General features: G+C 39.2%; 1 protein-coding gene across 1 annotated transcript; it reads right to left on the bottom strand.

Annotated features, from left to right (window-relative positions):
- Positions 1 to 13,364: 13,364 nt before the first annotated feature.
- On the bottom strand, positions 13,365 to 18,624 carry LOC308512605 (putative coiled-coil domain-containing protein 144B; the record flags this gene model as incomplete). Its single annotated transcript, XM_081115513.1, has 2 exons — positions 13,365 to 13,529; positions 17,602 to 18,624. The coding sequence occupies 2 exons, from the start codon at positions 18,622 to 18,624 to the stop codon at positions 13,365 to 13,367; spliced, it is 1,188 nt and encodes a 395-aa protein (XP_080971639.1).
- Between the last annotated feature and the right edge of the window lie 495 nt (positions 18,625 to 19,119).

Below are 19,119 nucleotides of genomic sequence, written 5' to 3'. Positions count from 1 at the left end.
TACCAACTCAAGTATATAAGATGCTACTGAAGGAAAGGTACTATATGATATAGCATCTACATTTCAGTTCATCTGGAAATCTGAACTTAGCTGTCAAATTAATCCACTTAATTGAATCTTAATTTCAAAATACTCATTTTAGGTAGAGCATTTCCATTTATCTACTTCCTAATGGTTTTAAATTTGGTGACAGAAAGATTAAAATTATTATGCTATCAATGTAAGACCAAATTATTAATATAAATCTATATCTATTAATAGTCTATAATGTAACCTCTTAAAATTTCATGGGCAGCAAATGTCTTTACTCAAAACAAAGCATCTATCAGGTCTAATGTTCTTCTACTGGATACAATGTCTGCTTTGAAGCTGACAGAGCAAACACATTTATAAACTATACCATATATATATATATATATATATATATATATAATTCAGAGAAGAAGGGAGAGGGAGAGGGAGATAGAAACATCAAAGATGAGAAAGAATTATTGATTGACTGTCCCCTGCACTCCTACTAGGGACTGGGCCTGCAACCGGGCATGTGCCCTTGAGCAGAATTGAACCTGGGACAATTCAGTCCTCGGTCAATGCTCTATCCACTGAGCCAAACCAGCTAGGGCTATAGTCTCTACGTTTTTAATATTCAACTAGATTCAGCATTTAGCCATCATCAAATATTACTCTGAATTTTCTCTTAGGAAATTTGAAAAATACTTATGTGTCTGGATACTTACATTTCTTTCTGCATTAGTATTTTCATACTGATATACTGTTTCTTTAAAACCATTCCATTTGGTGATTAAGTCCATCATTATTCCATGCAGCCGAAGAACATACTTTTGATTTTTACGATCAAATATTTTTATGATATCCCGAATCTGAATCTGATCTTGGGTGTTAATTACCGTCTTTTCTTCTCTGTCAGCTTGGTTGTGATCCTGATCCAGTTGCTGCTGAAGCAACATCATTTCACTCTGTAGCTGAGATAGCCTCTCCATGAAGGATTCCTGCTGTCCAATGTCTTTATCCACTCCACCTGGCTCCTTTTGATACACGTGTTCAGTTTCCTCCTTTTGACACTGTTTTTGACTGAGGTCTCTTTCTACACCTTCTGAAACCAATGTCCTTTCTTTGAGAGCATCTCTCATGTGGTGAAGCTCAATTTCTAAGCTACTGTTTTTACTTTCCACTTCAGAAAGTCGTTGAGAAAGAATCTCATTGTTATGTTTTAGGTTAGACATATCCAAATTCATTTTGTCCCATAAACAAAAATATTCATCTCTTGCTCTCTGCAAAGCCAGTTGTAGCTCTCTTTTGGATGCCTGACAATGCTCATGGTCCTGTACAACTGTAGCTAGTCTAGACCGGTATGACTCAACTTGTGCTTCCAGTCTTCCTCGGTTTTGTTGTTCCATCTCCAGTTTATGGTTTAGCATCCTAACCTCAGCTCTCAGAACTTCAAGCTGCGCATTGTGTTGAGATTCTGTTTCTGTTATTGTCCTTTGAGGATGGTCCTTCTTTTCTTTGCCAATTGCAACGTCCTCAAAATATCCTTTTCCCATTTCCAGGGTCTGATTTTTTACTGAGTCCATTTCCAGTCTCAGCTTGGCAATTTCATCCCACAACATGCGCTTTTCATCCAATCGACATTTTTCTTTTTCAGAACTCCCAGAAACCTGAGGGACACAAAGGAGACTGTGAGCTAAAACACTGAAATGACACGTCATGATCGCCTCTGAAATTAAAGAATAACCTGTGTTATGATAAAAGGTTGCAATAGGTGGATATCTCACTGGAAAAAAATAGATTTGGATCCAAACCTCTAACTTTATACAAGCACAAATTCCCCAAAGTTCAAAAATATAATATTATATGATGGATTTTCAAGTGGAAAAACACACAACAGAATTTTAAGAGTCTCAGAATTAGAAAGGGTTTTTCTAAATCACCACAAGCCCAGAATGCATTTAAGTAAAAGATTAATAATTCTAATTACACTTACAAATTGAGATTACAGTCTGAACATACCCCACAGTAAGAGTATTAACCATGCCTATAATAGGATAAACTAAATTTCCCAAAATTCTTTATCCCCAATATTATCCCATAGATATTCTACTTTTCTAATACTTTCATAGTCATTTATAAAAACTATCTCTACTAATAACTGATAATCCAGCATTTTCCTGAGCACTTCTACATCCATCAATGAACTCATTCAGTTATCACAATCTGGAATGGAGGGGTTAAACATATAAGCAAGTTCAGGATTTCCCCCAGGTTTTCAGACTCTACAATTGTGGTCTTGCACCAATCCATAGTTCTCCTTTAGTGTAGATACGGAAACACAAAAGAAGCCTATTTTTCAAAAAACAGGTAGTGAATAATATAAAATTTACAGAGCTCTTTTTAGAAAACTGTGAGATTCTTTGCTGCTTCAATAACCTTTATTTCTTGTTCATGATGTTTAAATTAGTATTAACTGTGATATGGGGAGGGTGGTTCCACTGATCTACTTTACTAGGAATAAATTACTTACCAATAAATGATCACTAAATATATATTACTAGAGGCCTGGTGCACAAAAATTTGTGCAATTGAGGGGGAAGGGGGGGTCCCCTCAGCCTGGCCTGTGCCCTCTCGCAGTCTGGGACCCCTCGGGAGATAACGCCCTGCTGGCTTAGGCCTGCTCCCTGGTGGCAGAGGGCAGGCCCAATCCCTAGGTGCAGCCCCTGGTTGGGCTCAGAGCAGGGCCGATTGGGGAGTTGGGGCACCGCCCCCTGTCATGCACAGAGCAGGGCGGATCGGGAGGTTGCGATGCCACCCCCAGTCACGCTCAGGGTAGGGCCGATTGGGGGGTTGGGGCACCGCCCCCTGTCACACTCAAGGCAGGGTCGATGGGGAGGTTGCGGCGCCACCCTGTCATGCTCAGAGCAGGGCCAATCAGGGTTTGGGGCGCTGCCCCCTGTCATGCACACAGGAGGGCCCATCAGGGGGGTTGGGGCTCCGTACCCTGTCATGCACAGAGCACGGCCCATCAGGGGGTTGGGGAGCTCCCCCCTGTCACTCACAGAGTAGGGCCGATAGGGGAATTGGGGCACCGTCCCCTATCACACACAGAGCAGGGCGGATCAGGGGTTGGGGGTGCCGCCCTCTATCACCCACAGAGCAGGGCCAATCAGGGGGTTGTGGCGCCGCCACTGTCACACTCAGGGCACGGACGATGGGGAGGTTATGGCTCTACCCCGTCACACACAGAGCAGGGCCCGTGGGGGGGGGGGGGTTGGGGTGCCGCACCCTGTCACACAAAGAGCAGGGCCGATCAGGGGGTTTGGGTGCTGCCCCCTGTCACGCTGATCCTAGTGCCGGGAGGCATATTACCCTTTTACTATATAGCATAGAGGCCTGGTGCACGGGTGGGAGCCGGCTGGTTTTTCCTGAAGGGTGTCCTGGATCAGGGTGGGGGTCCCCACTGGGGTGCCTGGCTAGCCTGGGTGAGGGGATGATGGCCGTTTGCAGCTGGTAACATACCCTTCAGGGTGGGGGTCCCCACTGGGGTGCCTGGCCAGTCTGGGTGAGGGGATGATGGCTGTTTGCAGCTGGTCACACACCCTTCGGGGTGGGGGTCCCCACTGGGGTGCCTGGCCAGTCTGGCTGAGGGGCTGAGGGCTGTTTTCAGTCTGGGAGTGACTGAAGTTCCCAACCGCTTCTTTTTTCCTTTTTTTTTTTTTTTTTTTTATTCTGGGCCAGCTTTAGCTTGAGGATTGGCTCCAGCTCTTAGGCCTCCGCTGCTGAAAGTAGGTTTCTGGCCTTTGCTTACAATGTTGTGATCCCGCTGGCTGAAGCCCGGCGGTATTTGTTACAATGTTTGAAACTGCAGGCTCAGAGGCCTTCAGCTGCAGGTGGGGAACGTTGGTTTCCTCCGTCACTGAGGCAACCATGCCTCATGTTAGTTTCAAGCTGCCTGGCTGCCGGCTGCCATCTTGGCTGACAGTTAATTTGCATATCTCGCTGATTAGCCAATGAAAATGGTAGCGGTCGTACGCCAATTACCATGTTTCTCTTTTATTAGTGTAGATGGCCTGCATTCTCTTCAGAAGTCCCTTCTATTAACATGGGATGCTACTTAGAACAAATTGTTAATTTTCTCTAAAGTAGAAGAATGACATCTAAAATATGATCTCTGCACCTGCTGTACTTTCCTCCTTACCATCACTGGAAGTGAAAACTAACCTCTATATGAATATATCAAGGAAATGAAATCAGCACCAAAATCTGGAACATTTGTTGTTAGTCGCAATACCTTTGAGATCATGGACAACACATTGATTCCTATGGTAAATATTAAAAGCCTTCTCTTTGGATGAGGCCATTGTGTATGCCACTGGTTGAGACAAATGGATTTGAATTAGCAATATCATTTTATCGAATGGGCACCAAAAGCCACACCTCTCTCTCTCTCTCTCTCATATGCTTTTTAAATCCTCTTGTTTCCATGTGTACAGTATTGTTTTTTAAAATATATACAAACTCACACATACATACATTTGAAAAGGCCTAAATAAACTACCTCAGAGTTCATTTTTTATAGGTTATTTCTTTTTCAAAAATATATTTTCTCGATTTTTTTTTTCAGAGAGGAAGTGAGAGGGATAGAAAGTTAGAAACATCGATGAGAGAGAAACATCGATCAGCTGCCTCCCGCACACCCCCTACTGGGGACATGCCAGAAACCAAGGTACATGCCCTTGACCAGAATTGAACCTAGGACCCTTTAGTCCACAGGCCATCTTGTAATATGCTGGCGTTCTGTTCTCCAGAAGGTCGCCTCTGAGTAAGGGATGAAGATACATTTTGCTCTTCTACAACCTAGGCCGTGCTCGGCAAACTGCGACTCGGCAAACTGCGACTCGTGAGCCACATGCGGCTCTTTGGCCCCTTCAGTGTGGCTCTTCCTAAGCCTAGGAGTACCCTAATTAAGTTAATGACAATGTACCTACCTGTATAGTTTAAGTTTAAAAAATTTGGCTCTCAAAAGCAATTTCAATTGTTGTACTGCTGATATCTGTCTCTGTTGACTAATGAGTTTGCCGACCACTGATAGGGTCACATTTCATTTAGTTTTCGGTCTCATTTCATTAAAAAAAATTCCAAAGCTTAAGAGCAGTACCTTACGTAAACTGTGAAAAGGATGTAGCCTTTTAAAGCACAAGGATCTTTCCTTTCCATGAAAAACTGAAATTTTAAGTGATAGCTACATTTGTCATAGAGCAAAAATACAGTATACTGAAAGAAAATTTCTTTCTGAACATTTGACTAGTTCCATCACCGTCTCAAGGCAACTTAGCTTGTATGTTAACATTTACTAAGAGTCATAATGAACATTTATGTTAATGGGTAGGCTCAATTTATTTTCTATTTCTTCATTTAGAAAACATTCACAGAGCATCTATTAGATGCCAAGGACAGTAATAAGTTAATAATAGTTGAAATCATAAAGGTCACAGTTCACATTTTGAATGAGAATATTTTTTTTAATTAATAATATACATTAAATGACAGGCTATAACTATTGACGAAGTACTGTTAGAAATAAGAGATTTTCCCCAAAGATAAATTTACCTCATTGTCTCTTATAATCGCCAGTGTGATGTCTTTTGCTCTAATCGTGGTTTCAAGTGGTGAGTTCATTTCAACTTCTTTAATAGAGTGCTCTTCTTTCTTTCTTAACTGCACCCTATATTTTTCACATATCAGATCACCTTTTTGTCTCTTCTCTTTTTCTTTTCTTAAGATACATCTGCAGTTAAATATAACCAATGATGTGATTCACATAAGATAAACTGTTGTAAGATGTCTTATATAAATCTCATGGTAACCACAAAGCAAAAATCTTCAGCAGATTCACAAAAGATAAAGAGCAGGAATCAAAGCACACTATGGAAAATTTTCAATTCACAAAAGAAGGCGGCAGGAGAGGAAGACTGGAACAATGAAACTACAAAACAGCCACAAAACAACTAGATAGCATTAGTGAGTCATTACATGCCAATAATTACTTTGTAGATAGATTGAATTCTCCAATCAAATGGCATAGGATAACTTGGGGTGGTGAACACAGAATGCAGTGTACAGATGATGTGTTGTAGAATGTGCACCTGAAACCTGTGTAACTTTGTTAACTAGAGACACCTCAATAAATTCAATAAAAAGACAAAAAGTAGAGAATATCTTCACGGATTAGAATAAGACCTAACTATATGCTGTCTACAAGAGACTAAATTCATTCATTTTCTTAATTTTTTAAATCTTCACCTGAGATTATGCCCAGTGGTCTTAGCAAGAGGGGAATGGAAAGAGAGACAGACAGACAGACTGACTGACAGACAAACATCAATGTGAGAGAGAACATTGATTGGTTGCCTCCCATACATAGCCAAACCAGAGATCAAACCCACAACCTAGGTATATGCCTTGACTGGGAATCAAACCAATAAACTTTTGGTGTAAGGGATGGTGCTGCAACCAAATGAGCCACACAAATGAGCCAGGGCTCAATTCATCCTTAAAGACACTTAAAGGCTCAGTGTGAAGAGATGGAAATGTTAACCTTGAACCAAACATTAGACCAATGGATTTAACAAACATTTAGAGAGTAGTCATACATTTTTCATCACCGCCTCAAAGAGATAGCTGCACTCCCATGTTCACTGCAGCCTTATTCACAATAGCCAAGATGTATAACCTATGTGTCCACCAATTAATGAACAGTTAAGAGGATGTGGTGTGTATGTATGTATGTATGTATGTATGTGTATTTAGTATGTGAATGTACATGTATATGTGTGTTTATATAGTAAATGTGTGTAAACACATATATATGTACACACACACACACACAGTGGAATTTTTCCAGGGAAAGAGAAAGAAGGAAATCCTACTGCTAGAGGCAGAAATAGATTGCAGAGACCAGCTATAGTTATAACAAATATTAGTCGTGCTCTGTTAACCGGGGTTTTTTGTGTGCCAATTAAAGAAAACATATTCTCATCTGGCAGGGAGTTCCCCCCACCCCCCTTGGACTTGGAAATTAACCAGGAAATGTGGTCCATCCTCCTTAACTACCTGTTATCATGGAAAGATTAACCACCTTGTTGATGAAACACTGGAGTCCCAGCATTCATTGGTGCAATCTTTAACCATTATACCCATTTTTATTCCTTCTGCATACTGCCCCATGCCTGTAATATCCATTTTTATTGCATTTGCACCATACCCATTCTTATTTCTTTTGCCTACTTCCCCATGTAATCTTTGTCTTTCTACCCCATATAAACAGCTGGCGTGTGGTGTGGGGGTACAGAATAGATTTTCTTGGATGACCTCCTGCTCTCTCATATTGCCAGCATTATTTAAATAAATGTCATATATGTTCATATACGATTACACCCTGCCTGATGTGCAGCATGGTGCTTATAGTTAACAACACTGTATTATATACTTGAAGGTTGCTAAGGGAGTAGACCTAAATGTTCTCACCACGAAGAAAGAATGGGTAACTATGTGATGTAATGGAAATGTGAACAAAGAATCCCGTGGTAATCATTTAACAACATAAAAGTGTATCCAATAAACACACTGTATCCCTTCAAAATATACAATGTTAATGTCCATTATAGCTCAACAAAACTGGAAAAAGTAGAAAATAGAAAAAATAAAATACCTGCATGTCATCATATACATAGTTAGAAAATGGCAAGAATCCAATTAGTTATGGTTTTCTTTGAAAATGAAATTACTTGGTAACTTTTGTATCTAATCTTAATATAAAAAGCTAAATTTACCAAAAGAAAAGTATACTTACTTTTTTATGGAATAAATGCATGCATAAGAATATCATGATTATATAACTCCACAAATGTTCAAAAAAGCCTGGCTGGGTGGCTCAGTTGATTGGAGCATCATCTTATACACCAAAAGGTTGCCAGTTTGATTCCACATCAAGGCACCTACCTGGGTTTTGGGCTCAGTCTCTGGACGGGAAGCATACCAGGAGGCAACCATTGGACCTTTCTCCCTCACACTGATGTTTGTCTCTGTCTCTCTAATCATTAAGAATATACCCTTGGGTGAGGATTAAAATAAAATTATAACCTACATACAGTTATACAAATTACTCTCCTAGGTAAAACTAAACATTTTGACACTAAACATCAATGGATGAGCATCAACCAAGAGGTCACCAGACCAATTCCCAGTCAGGGCACATGCAGGGTTGCTGCATGATCCTTAGGAATGGGAATGCATGAGGCAGCTGATTGATGATTCTCTCTCATCATTGATGTTTCTATCTCTCCCTTTCCTGCCCTCTCTTTCTAAAATTAATTAAAACATATTAAAAAGGATCTTCCTGAGAGCAATTATTCAACAATTCCTCTTGACCCAAACTTCAAAAATAAGTCTCTATTTATTGACTATGAAATAGTTTTCATTTTGAACATAGCAGATGGAACAGCGCCTACCCAGGTTTGGGGTTCAATCCCCAGTTGGGAAGGCCTGTGCGAGGCATGTACTTTGAGTGAAACAGACAATTAGAAGGTATTGACCAGAGGAACAATACAATCTGACTTATCTTTTAATAGGCCCACTGTGTTTAGAATTGAACACAAGACTAGAATTGATGGTAAGAAAGTAAATAAGAATTAAAGGGAAGGAGAGAGGCAAGGAGGGAGGGAGGGAAAAAGGAAGAAGGAAGGAAGGAAGGAAGGAAAGAAGGAAGGAAGGAAGGAAGGAAGGAAGGAAGGAAGGAAGGGAGGAAGGAAGGAGGGAGGGAGGGAGGGAGGGAGGGAGGGAGGGAGGGAAGGAGGGAGAAATAAAAAAGTAAGAAGAAAATCAATTAGCTGACTATTAAGCTGATCTAAATAGTTGATGGTAGTGACCTGGCCTGGAAGATGTGATTGGATTCTGGATATACTGGTACAGTAAACTCTCGATTTTTGTGGACCTAAAATTAACAGACTTCGGAATTAACAGATAAAACTCTAGTCTGTATGTCATGTGTGAAAATAAACGAATGAAACCATTAAATTAAAAATACAACCAAGATTTGCTTATAATTATATTAACAGGTTATTTGTGTAATTAATTCACAGTTATTTTTAACAAATTTTATAAAATAGGCCATATGTTGTAAAACCACTGTAGTAATTTCACCACTTATCGACAAACATAGTCTGAGTATTTAAATCCATGAGACACTGCTCTTAAACAGTGTTCGGCAAATGATCAGGATGTGATCACACCACATGGCGTGTCGGTAGGTGGGTTTGTTGGTGAGTGGAGTGACTTTCTGCAGAAGTTTTAACATGTGCTGCCTTCATTCCCAAGTGCACTGAGCTGTGCCCCAGCCATGAGCATTTGCTCATTCTTGGTGATTGGAATTACTAGACCTACTCAGTATAAAGTTAAAATTATGTATATATCTTAAATACATCATTCCAACCCTGACCTTAAAATATAATTATGGCAATCAAATGAATAGCTGCAGAAAGTTTTTAGAGGAAGTAGTGGTTGTATTGCAGAAGGAAGGTAACAATGAACATACAAGAGGACAGCATACCTTACAAAACTTACTGTTTTAAAGAGTTACCATTTTAAATCAGCAATTTTTGAATTTTGCTGCAGCATGAAAAGAAGTGAAAGTGCAAACCGTGGAAAATGGTTGGAAGAATTTGCTTGACGAGGAAGGGAAACTTGCATTTAGAAGGGCTGGAGGTTACTGATTACTGCGGGACAACACCGAATATTGGTGGAGAAGAAGTAGCTGAGGAAGGTGTTTTACAGTGGTTAGAAGATGGAGGTGACCCTGGGTATCACGCTGTGACTGAAAGTGAAGAAGCAGATGAGGCGATGACCTGGGAGGATGAGGATGGAAGTGAAGACGAGGAGGAAGAAGAATCAACACGCCCCAAACACAAAGTTATCAGCGCTTGGATCCCATCTCCACAGTCTAATAACATTTATTGACAATTCACCAGATAATGAAATTCAGCTTCATTAAACCCATTTTTAAAACATTAGGGAGTTAATTATTTTAAAAAAACAGCAGCACAGTATAGTTTTTTCAAAGCAGGATTACCTAAAGCAAGCCCCTCAAAATCACACATTAAAGTGACACCTCAGTTGGAGTGCCGGGATATATCATCATCCAAAGACGATTAAAAGGAAAACTTTTTTTCTCTTCTTATAAAATTTAAATTTTGTTTGTTTTTAGAACATTGTTCATTGGTTGAGTTAAATATAATTAAAATGTATTTTCTGCAAAATGGTTATTTCCACTTAGATTGCATACTTATTACAGTCTCAAAACTACGGTGAATATATTAACAATAATGCGTTTGGAAAACTTCTCTGTGAAATTAAACTTTTCATACATACAAATGTGTCTACATATGTAAAAGCAGGTAAACTAATGTGTAAATTTATTTCACATACACATTCAGAAAACCTACTTTATTATATATAACTGAATTTCATCTTTAATGTATACCCCTTGCCTGAATTAGTCCCTTATATTCAGGTTCCACTGTATTTTGAAAGTAATCTCACAAGATCTGCTGACACATTACTCAATCCCCAGTAGGGGGTGTGCAGGAGGCAGCCTATCCATGATTCTCTCTCATCACTGATGTTTCTATCGCTCTCTCTCCCTCTCCTTTCCTCTCTGAAATCCATAGAAATATATATTTTAAAAAGAGATATTAAGCTGACAGTTTGATATATAGGTCTGGCATTAAGGAGTGAGATCTGGGCTGGGGATATATTTTGAAGATCATTAGTGTATACAAGGTAGTAAAAGTCAATTTTGGTAGAAAAAAGACCAAAGACTGAATCCCAGGACATTTGAATGTGTAAAGGTGGGAGATGAGGAGAAGCCAAACCACTAAGAGACAGGCTAGGCAAGCAAGGGGGAAACCAGGTGAGTGTGTTTTCACCCCATGAAAACTCAAAGTCCTGAAAGCCAAATGAAAGAAGAGTTTTCCATTGGGTCAAACATTGCTGATAGGTTATGTAAAACCAGGTCTAAAACATTATGTCTGGATTTATTAGAGGGAAAACAAGTACTAACCTCGAGAAAAACAATTTTATAGAAGAGGGGGGACTGAAAATTACTAGAGTGGGCTCAAGAGTGCATGGAAGGGAAATTAGAATCAGTGAGTACAGATAGTTCTTTGAAGGACTTTGAATGATCTCATCTTCTTCATGTTAACTGTAGCTTTCAATCCTTTCATAGTGACTAGAAAGTATTTTGTAATACTTAAAAGTTTTTTTCATATCACCGTGGCATTCCATGGTTAAAAACATGCCAAATTTACAATACTATACAAGTAAAAGAACCCATGAAATTTCTCTAGATACATAATATTATATAACCTGATTGTGATGTTTCTCATGCTTACAAAGATGACAGAAGGATTTCTTGCTAGATGAAAATCATCCAACTCTAGAATATGTTACACTACTCAAATGTACAAAGTACACTGTAATTAGTCATATTAAATTGTAACAAAAATAAAGGGGGAAACATGCAGGTACTATTCTTACTTTATAAACTGCATTTTTGTCAATTGTGTAATATGTTGAAAAATTGGGTGTGGTGCATACTGAAATCTGTTCTCCTAAGAAAGGAACGATAAAGGCATGCATGCAGGGTACCTTCAAAAAGAAGACTCACTAAGTTAGGAGCCCCTTGGTTATAATGCAAAGGTCAGTAAACGAATGCCTGCACACCAAATCCAGCCCAGAATCTGGTTTTGTAAATAAAGATTGATTGGAACACAGCCACACCCACTCCTTTACCTAGTGTCTATGACAGATTTCAGAGACCCCGATGGCTCGTGAAGCCTACAATACTGACCATCTGGCACGTTAGAGAAAAGGTCTGTCAGCCCCTCATCTAGCAGATTAATCCCTTGATGTGTTTTAATAGGTTTTACACAATATGCTGAAGTTTGTAGATAAGAAATGGAACAAGTTGCCTTGTGAAATCCCTCAGCTTTCAGATTAATTTGAGTGCCCAATATTTGAGAACTCAGGTATTAGGAACAAAACACAAAAATCTAGTAACTAGCAATTTTGGTGCAAACAAAGTGGAGTGACAGTGTAGCATATAACTTCCTTTTATAACTGAAAAGATATTGAGAGTATTCTCACAAAATTTGCTTAAGACATGACATTAAACCCAATGCTTTAAATATAAGTCAATTGTGAAACAATCAGTATACTGTAGGCTAGAATTACCCCCATTTTTCCTGGGGCTGCATACTACATTATTTTATGGGTATAATAATGTATTACCTTATAAATAGGTATTTACACTACCTACAACATTTTTGTAAACAATGTTGTAATAAATATACTTATATATATGTATATATGTAACATTTATGTTAGTATCCTTATTGCATAAATGTATATTATATATCCTTAACATCTGCCATAATATATATATATGTACATATATATAAAGTGCATATAATGACCTATTGTAGCAGAGGTGGGAGAGGCTCCTGCCACTGCTCCTGCGCTCGCCAGCCCTGAGCCCAGCTTCTGGCTGAATGGTGCTCTCCCTGTGAGTGCGCAATGACCACCAGGGGGCAGCTGTTGTGTTGAGCATCTGCCCCCTGGTGGTCACTGCACATCATAGCCACTGGTCGTTCTGCTGTTCAGTTCATTTACATATTACCCTTTTAGTATATAAGATATTGCAACATGATCACCACAGTTAATGTAACTCCTGTTCCTATACATATATACAGAATTTTTTTTTCCTTGAAAGGAACTTCTAAGATATATTCTCTTAGCCACTTTCTAATATGCAATACCATATTATTCACTATAGTCACCAAACTGTATATTACATCTCCATGATGTATTTATTTTATAGCTGATAATATATAATTGATGTCCTTAGAATGTGTACATGTGTGTATATACAAGTCATATTTTCCTGTAGGTTCTAGTTCTGGAAATGAAGCTATTGAGACAAAGGAATGACATACTTGAAGTTTTGAAACTAAATTACCATTTGAAGAAGATGTGCCAATTTCATGTAACAGTAGTGCAGGGGAGTGCCTTTTCCTCCCATGTGCCAATTCTGATTGTTATTTTTTAAATAAAATATCATTTTACATTCAAAAATTGGTATCTCATTGTTTGTTCATTTACATTTTTCTGATTACCAGGGAAGGATCAGTCTCCCCAGTAAACATATAAAATGTGTTAATCATGAATATTTGCTCAAATTGGAATTTGTTTTACAGGAAAAGAATAATTACCTACCATTAAATACTGCTGTCGGCTTACCTGTCAGAATCTTCATTCTCCATAATAGGAAGCTGCTGCTTCTCAGTTTGTTCACCTTTGCTTTGCTGACTCCATGCATCACTGTCATCAGCAGCAGCATTATACTTGTTTCCTGTCACTTTCCTTTTACTACTTGTTTGCTTCTTTTCTTCTTCTTCAACCTTTGATGAAAGTTTGATATTAAGGATATTGCTATTAGCTTTGTCATTAAAAACACTGTTTATGTTTTCATTAATTTTATCATTTGGCTCTTAGTTTAATTGCCACGACTTCAATCAATAAAAATATTTTGTGTTTTTATCATTATAGGTCATTGAAGCTGAAATTCTGCTTCATTTCTGTTTCAGTAAAGAAGCAGAATTTTCCAAGATTTTACAGGGCTGTCTTAATTTTAAGCTCTTATTCACATCACATCCACTCTTTGCTACCTAACATTCCCCTTATCCACCGCACCCCATTTATCTAGCAGAGACAGAGAAGTAAAAGTAAAAAATGCAAAATGTGTCCTCTTTCCCACCTGGGTCTTGCATTACAGCCAGATTTAGAGGATGTGGCAATGTGCGTCAGTAGCAAGTAGGAAGCTATCCTCTTTCTGCAGGAAGCTACTCCTTCCCCCATTGCCTTTTATAATTTTTTTCTTTAAGATCTTTAATGGCATCAAAAAAAGTGGTGGTATTCATAATAAATAGTAACAAAAGTTTACCACAACACTGTAGCAGAGTGAAACCAATGGATTGTTGGCTAATGTAATGCTCCCCTAATGCCACAGTCACTATAAAATCTTATAGCTAGAGGACATAGAAGTAGTTATCTACTTTCTTTAGCCCATATTCACAGATAATGGGAATAAAACCAAGGTTTAATGATCTGTCCAAAGTTCCTAAAGATGCATTATCTAGCATTTTATGGCAGCAAAAGAAAGAGTATCTATAATAATAAAAGCATAAGATACTAATTAGACCGGACAGCCAAACGACCTTCCAGACGTCATCCTGGACGTCCTTCTGGATGAAGCCACTATGGTGGGGGCCGAGGCAGAGGTGGTTAGGGGCTATGAGGCACGTAGACAGAGGGGTTATGAGCAATCAGGCAGGGAGGTGAGCAGTTGGGGGCAATAAGGCAGGCAGCTGAGTGGTTAGGGGTGATCAGGCAGGCAGCTAAGTGGTTAGGGGTGATCAAGCAGGCAGGTGAGTTGTTAGGGGTGATCAGGCAGGCAGCTCAGTGGTTAGGGGTGACAATGCAGGCAAGCCAGTGGTTAGTGGCAATCAGGCAGGCAGGTGAGCAGTTAGGTACAATGAGGCAAGCAGGTGAGTGGTTAGGGATGATTAGGCAGACAGGCAGAGTGGTTAGGGGCAATCAGGCAGGCAGGTGAGCTGTTAGGGGTGATCAGGCAGTCAGGTAGGTGAGAGGTTAGGAGGCAGCGGTCCCGGATTGTGGGAGGGATGTCTGACTGCTGGGTTAGGCTTGATCCTGCTGTGGGATCGGGCCTAAACCAGCAGTTGTACATCCCCCGAGGGGTCCTGGATTGCCAGAGGCTGCAGGCCAGGCTGAGAGACCTCACCCCACCCCACCCCGTTTCCGAATTTCATGCACCAGGCCTCTAGTCCTATATAATAAAAGCCTAATATGCTTTGTGTCTAGTCATCCAGTCAGCCATTCAACCAATCAAGGTGTAATATGCTAATGATATGCTAAGGTTGCTCAATCGCTCCCTATGATGTGCATTGACCACCAGGGGACCAACAGTCAACCAGTTGACTAGTCTCTATGATGTGCGCTGACCACCAAGGGGCAGATGCTCTGACTGCTAGGTTAGTTTGCTGCTGGGATCCAACTGATTGGGACTGAGAAAGATGGGCTGGACATGCCCCTGGAGCCCTCCCGTGGTCCCTCCCCACCTGACCAATCTCCCATATTTCTCTCCAGCCCCTATCATGCACCAGCAGGGTCCCTTGGCCTGGCCTGTGCCCTCTTACAATCTGGGACCCCTTGGGGTATGTTGGAGAGCCGGTTTTGGTCTGATCTGGTGCACGAATTTGTGCACTGGGCCTCTAGGAATCCTATAATATTGAATTAGATAAATAAACAGAAAATTTCATCAAATTGACCAGGGAAATTAAGTATGACTTTGGAAAAGAAATTTAATGCCTTAGTGCAGTGATTCTCAACCTTCTGGCCCTTTAAATACAGTTCCTCATGTTGTGATCCAACCGTAAAATTATTTTCGTTGCTACTTCATAACTGTAATGTTGCTGCTCTTATGAATCATAATGTAAATATCTGATATGCAGGATGGTCTTAAGTGACCCCTGTGAAAGGGTCATTCGACCACCAAAGGGGTCGTGACCCACAGGTTGGGAACTGCTATCTTAGTGTAATGAGAGGCCTCATACACTTTTTCTAATAAAGGAGCATAATGTCTCAACTTTTTTTCCACCTCAAAACTCAGTTTTCTTTTTTAGAGACAAATATTGAGTTTATTGCAAACACTTTATGTGACCAATATGATACATACATTTCAAAATGATAATTGCCATGATTTTATTTTTGGAAGGTATTCTCTGTTTCTATATTTTTAACCTTTCCATTACAGTTCACATCCAACATTATTTGTATTAGTTTCAGTTGTGCCACATGGTGGTTAGACAATCAGATACTCTACAAAGTGATCCTCCTGATATTTCAAGTGCTCACCTGACACCACTCATACTTATTACAGTAGGATTGACTACATTCTCTATGCTGAACTGGACATCTCTGTGACTATTCTGTTACTACCATTTTGTACTTCTCAATCCCTTTACTTTTTGCCCAGTCTACTGACTCCCTTTCTTCTCACATCCATCTGTCAGATGTGTTATCTATGAGTCTCTCTCAAATTTCTTAGTTCATCTATTTTGCTCTTTACATTTCACATATAAATGAAATCAGATGGGACTTATCTTTCTCTGACTGACACACACTTCACTTATAATAAGGCCTTCTAGGTCCATCCATGCTGTCACAAATGGTAAGGTTTCATTTTTATGGCACTACCATACTTTATTAAACAACACAATGTAAAGCTTTGACTCAACAAACACATCTGAGAGTGGTGATAAAAGTATATGTGGAAGTTTATATGTTTGTTAGTAAAATATCTCAATAAAATTACAATGATGATGTACAGTGCAGGTGGGTACTTGAAATATTGGGGGGACCAATTGGTAAAGTATATGATTATCTAACCATTATGCTGTACATGTGAAACTAATACAAACTAATATTGAATGCAAACTGTAACTAACATGAAATAAAAATATCCTGAATGATCATGTTAGAATTCTAAGTTCCAAGGTTTTGAGTAAACCATAGAAGATTGTACACACTATAGCACAAAATAGATGAGTTTAGCTGGGGATATTTGTTTATATCCCTTCTCCCAGTATAGCTTCCTTCCATTTTATTATTTCTGGGATGCAATTTATGGTTTGTTTTTTAAAAATACATTGTATTGATATTTTACAGAGAGGAAAGGAGAGGGATTGAGAGCTAGAATCATCGATCAGCTGCCTCCTGCACACCCCCCACGGGGGATGTGCCAGCAACAAAGGTACATGCCCTTGACCGGAATCGAACCTGGGACCCTTCAGTCCACAGGCCCACTCTCTATCCACTGAGCCAAACTGGGTAGGGCAATTTATGTTTTTTTAAATTGATTTTAGAAAAACAGCATGGGTGAGGGATAGAGAGAAACATCGATGAAAGAAAAATATCGATTGGATTCCTCCTGCACATCCCCTACTATAGATCCAGCCACAACACTGTGCCCTGACCCTGAAGCCAATCAGGGACACCTTGATTCAGGGGTCAGTGCTCCACCAATGATCCACACTCCCTGAGCTATAAGATGTAATGTAAATTGAAGCCAATGGACTTAAAAAACAACAGCATAGTACTTATTACATTTTTTAAACATTCTCCTTTATACTTTTTAATGGTTCATACTACATAGGTTACATGGTACACAGCTAAATTAGTTGCCAACTCAGAAGAAAGACAGAATGACTGAAGTCAATTAAAGAAGAGGAGAATATTTTCCTATACTCCTGCTATATAGCTGACATAATATATATATATATATTTAGACAACCTCATTTTACATACAATATATTTTTCAGGAGTGGAAAATCAGAATGGATGAGAGAATTGATAAAGAGAGAAAACAAAAAGTAACAGCAAGTGAAATTCTACCTCTTTTTGAAGTTGAACTTCCTCTTTTCCCCAAAGCAGGCTCTTTCCTTTTAACATGTGTACATCAGTCTTAAGACTTTGTATATCTTGCTTTAGTTCTTCAATTACATATACTTCAGGTGTTCTGTCATTGTGCAGTGCAGTGGAGCTCATATCTTGTAATCTAGAGTCCATGCCTTTACAACAATTAGCATTGAAATTATCTGCACATAATGGATTCTGGAACAAGTCTTGATTTGGCTTTGTTTCCTTATAAGTATTTGTAACAGCAGGCATATCATGGTTTATTTCAATGATGAGTTTTGTTTCATTGCAGCAGGGAAGCTGCAATTCAGGTTGGCTTTTCGGATCACGAGACTGAGGTGTAGGTCCGATGCCTAATTTCCAATCTGTGGTATTTGGGTTCATATTTTTTGTCATCTGCATAGCAAACTCTTGGTGTTCTTTCACTCCAGATTTAACTACTAGGGTCCTTACTTTTTTATTTTCTGTATCATTATAAAAACTCTGCTCATTTTTGTTTAAAACTTGTTCAGCATGAGGTTTGTGATCATTTTCAGAGTGTAATTCCTTTTCTCTTAAAGAAAGCTCAGAAGAAGAGTCCCACGGAGAGTCTTCTGGGGACCCGGGGTGTCCATGAGATGGAGAAACAATTTTGAGAGTGGTTTCTCCTCGTTTAGGAAATGTTTGTAATGCTGCAGAGATAGTCTTTCCAAATGCACCTTTCCCCTCAGAATCAAGCATTTTACTTGTCAAATTAGAAGGCATTTGTCTTAAGCTTGCTCCTTCTTTAGCGTTATCACGTAGTGGCTCTTCCTTAGGACAGTCAGTGGTTTTGAATTTTACAGAAAGTCCACGTGACTTCTGCTTAGACTCATCTCTGGAAAGTTGTAAATTCTTCCTGTCTCTAATGTGCCTTGCTTGATGCACATTTTCCTCATCCTTTTGCACAAACGAGTGTCCTGAATATGAAGATGAATCCTCTTCATCACATGCCCTGTTTATTTGTGATTCTTGAGACATGTTTTCCAGATGCAACGGTGGACGGTGAATATGCTTTCTTTGATTTTTAGATGTCCTTGCTGTCGAGGTATGTGTTTCTGAAATAACTTTATCCTTAAGTAATCAAGTATGGACAAAGAATAATTAGAATATACTTTAAATTTTACTTTTAGAATTCTTAATCTATGACTACCTATTCCAAAATGAATGAACTGTAACTGAGGAGAAGAGAGAGAGAGGGAGAGAGAGAGAGAGAGAGAGAGAGAGAGAGAGAGAGAGAGAGAGAGAAAAGCTTGCCTTGATCTTAATTAAAATGAAAACATTAAACTTAATTGTAATGCTACTGGAATCAAAAAATTCATTAGATGCTAAATCTATTAGAAATAAATTAGTAACTGAATTTTAACATTACAATGCCGTCCTCACTTAAAAAACAATTCACCTCCCCATATACTGAATAGTGAGCCCCTGCAGTGCATTTCAGAATGTTTTAGGGTGATCCAAGATGGAGTCAAA

Source organism: Myotis nattereri (genome assembly GCF_964212035.1).
Source record: "Myotis nattereri genome assembly, contig: HAP1_SCAFFOLD_242, whole genome shotgun sequence".
In the NCBI taxonomy this organism is placed as follows: Eukaryota; Metazoa; Chordata; class Mammalia; order Chiroptera; family Vespertilionidae; genus Myotis; species Myotis nattereri.
Note: the sequence above shows the minus strand (reverse complement) of the source record. Positions and strands in the feature narration are given on the sequence as shown.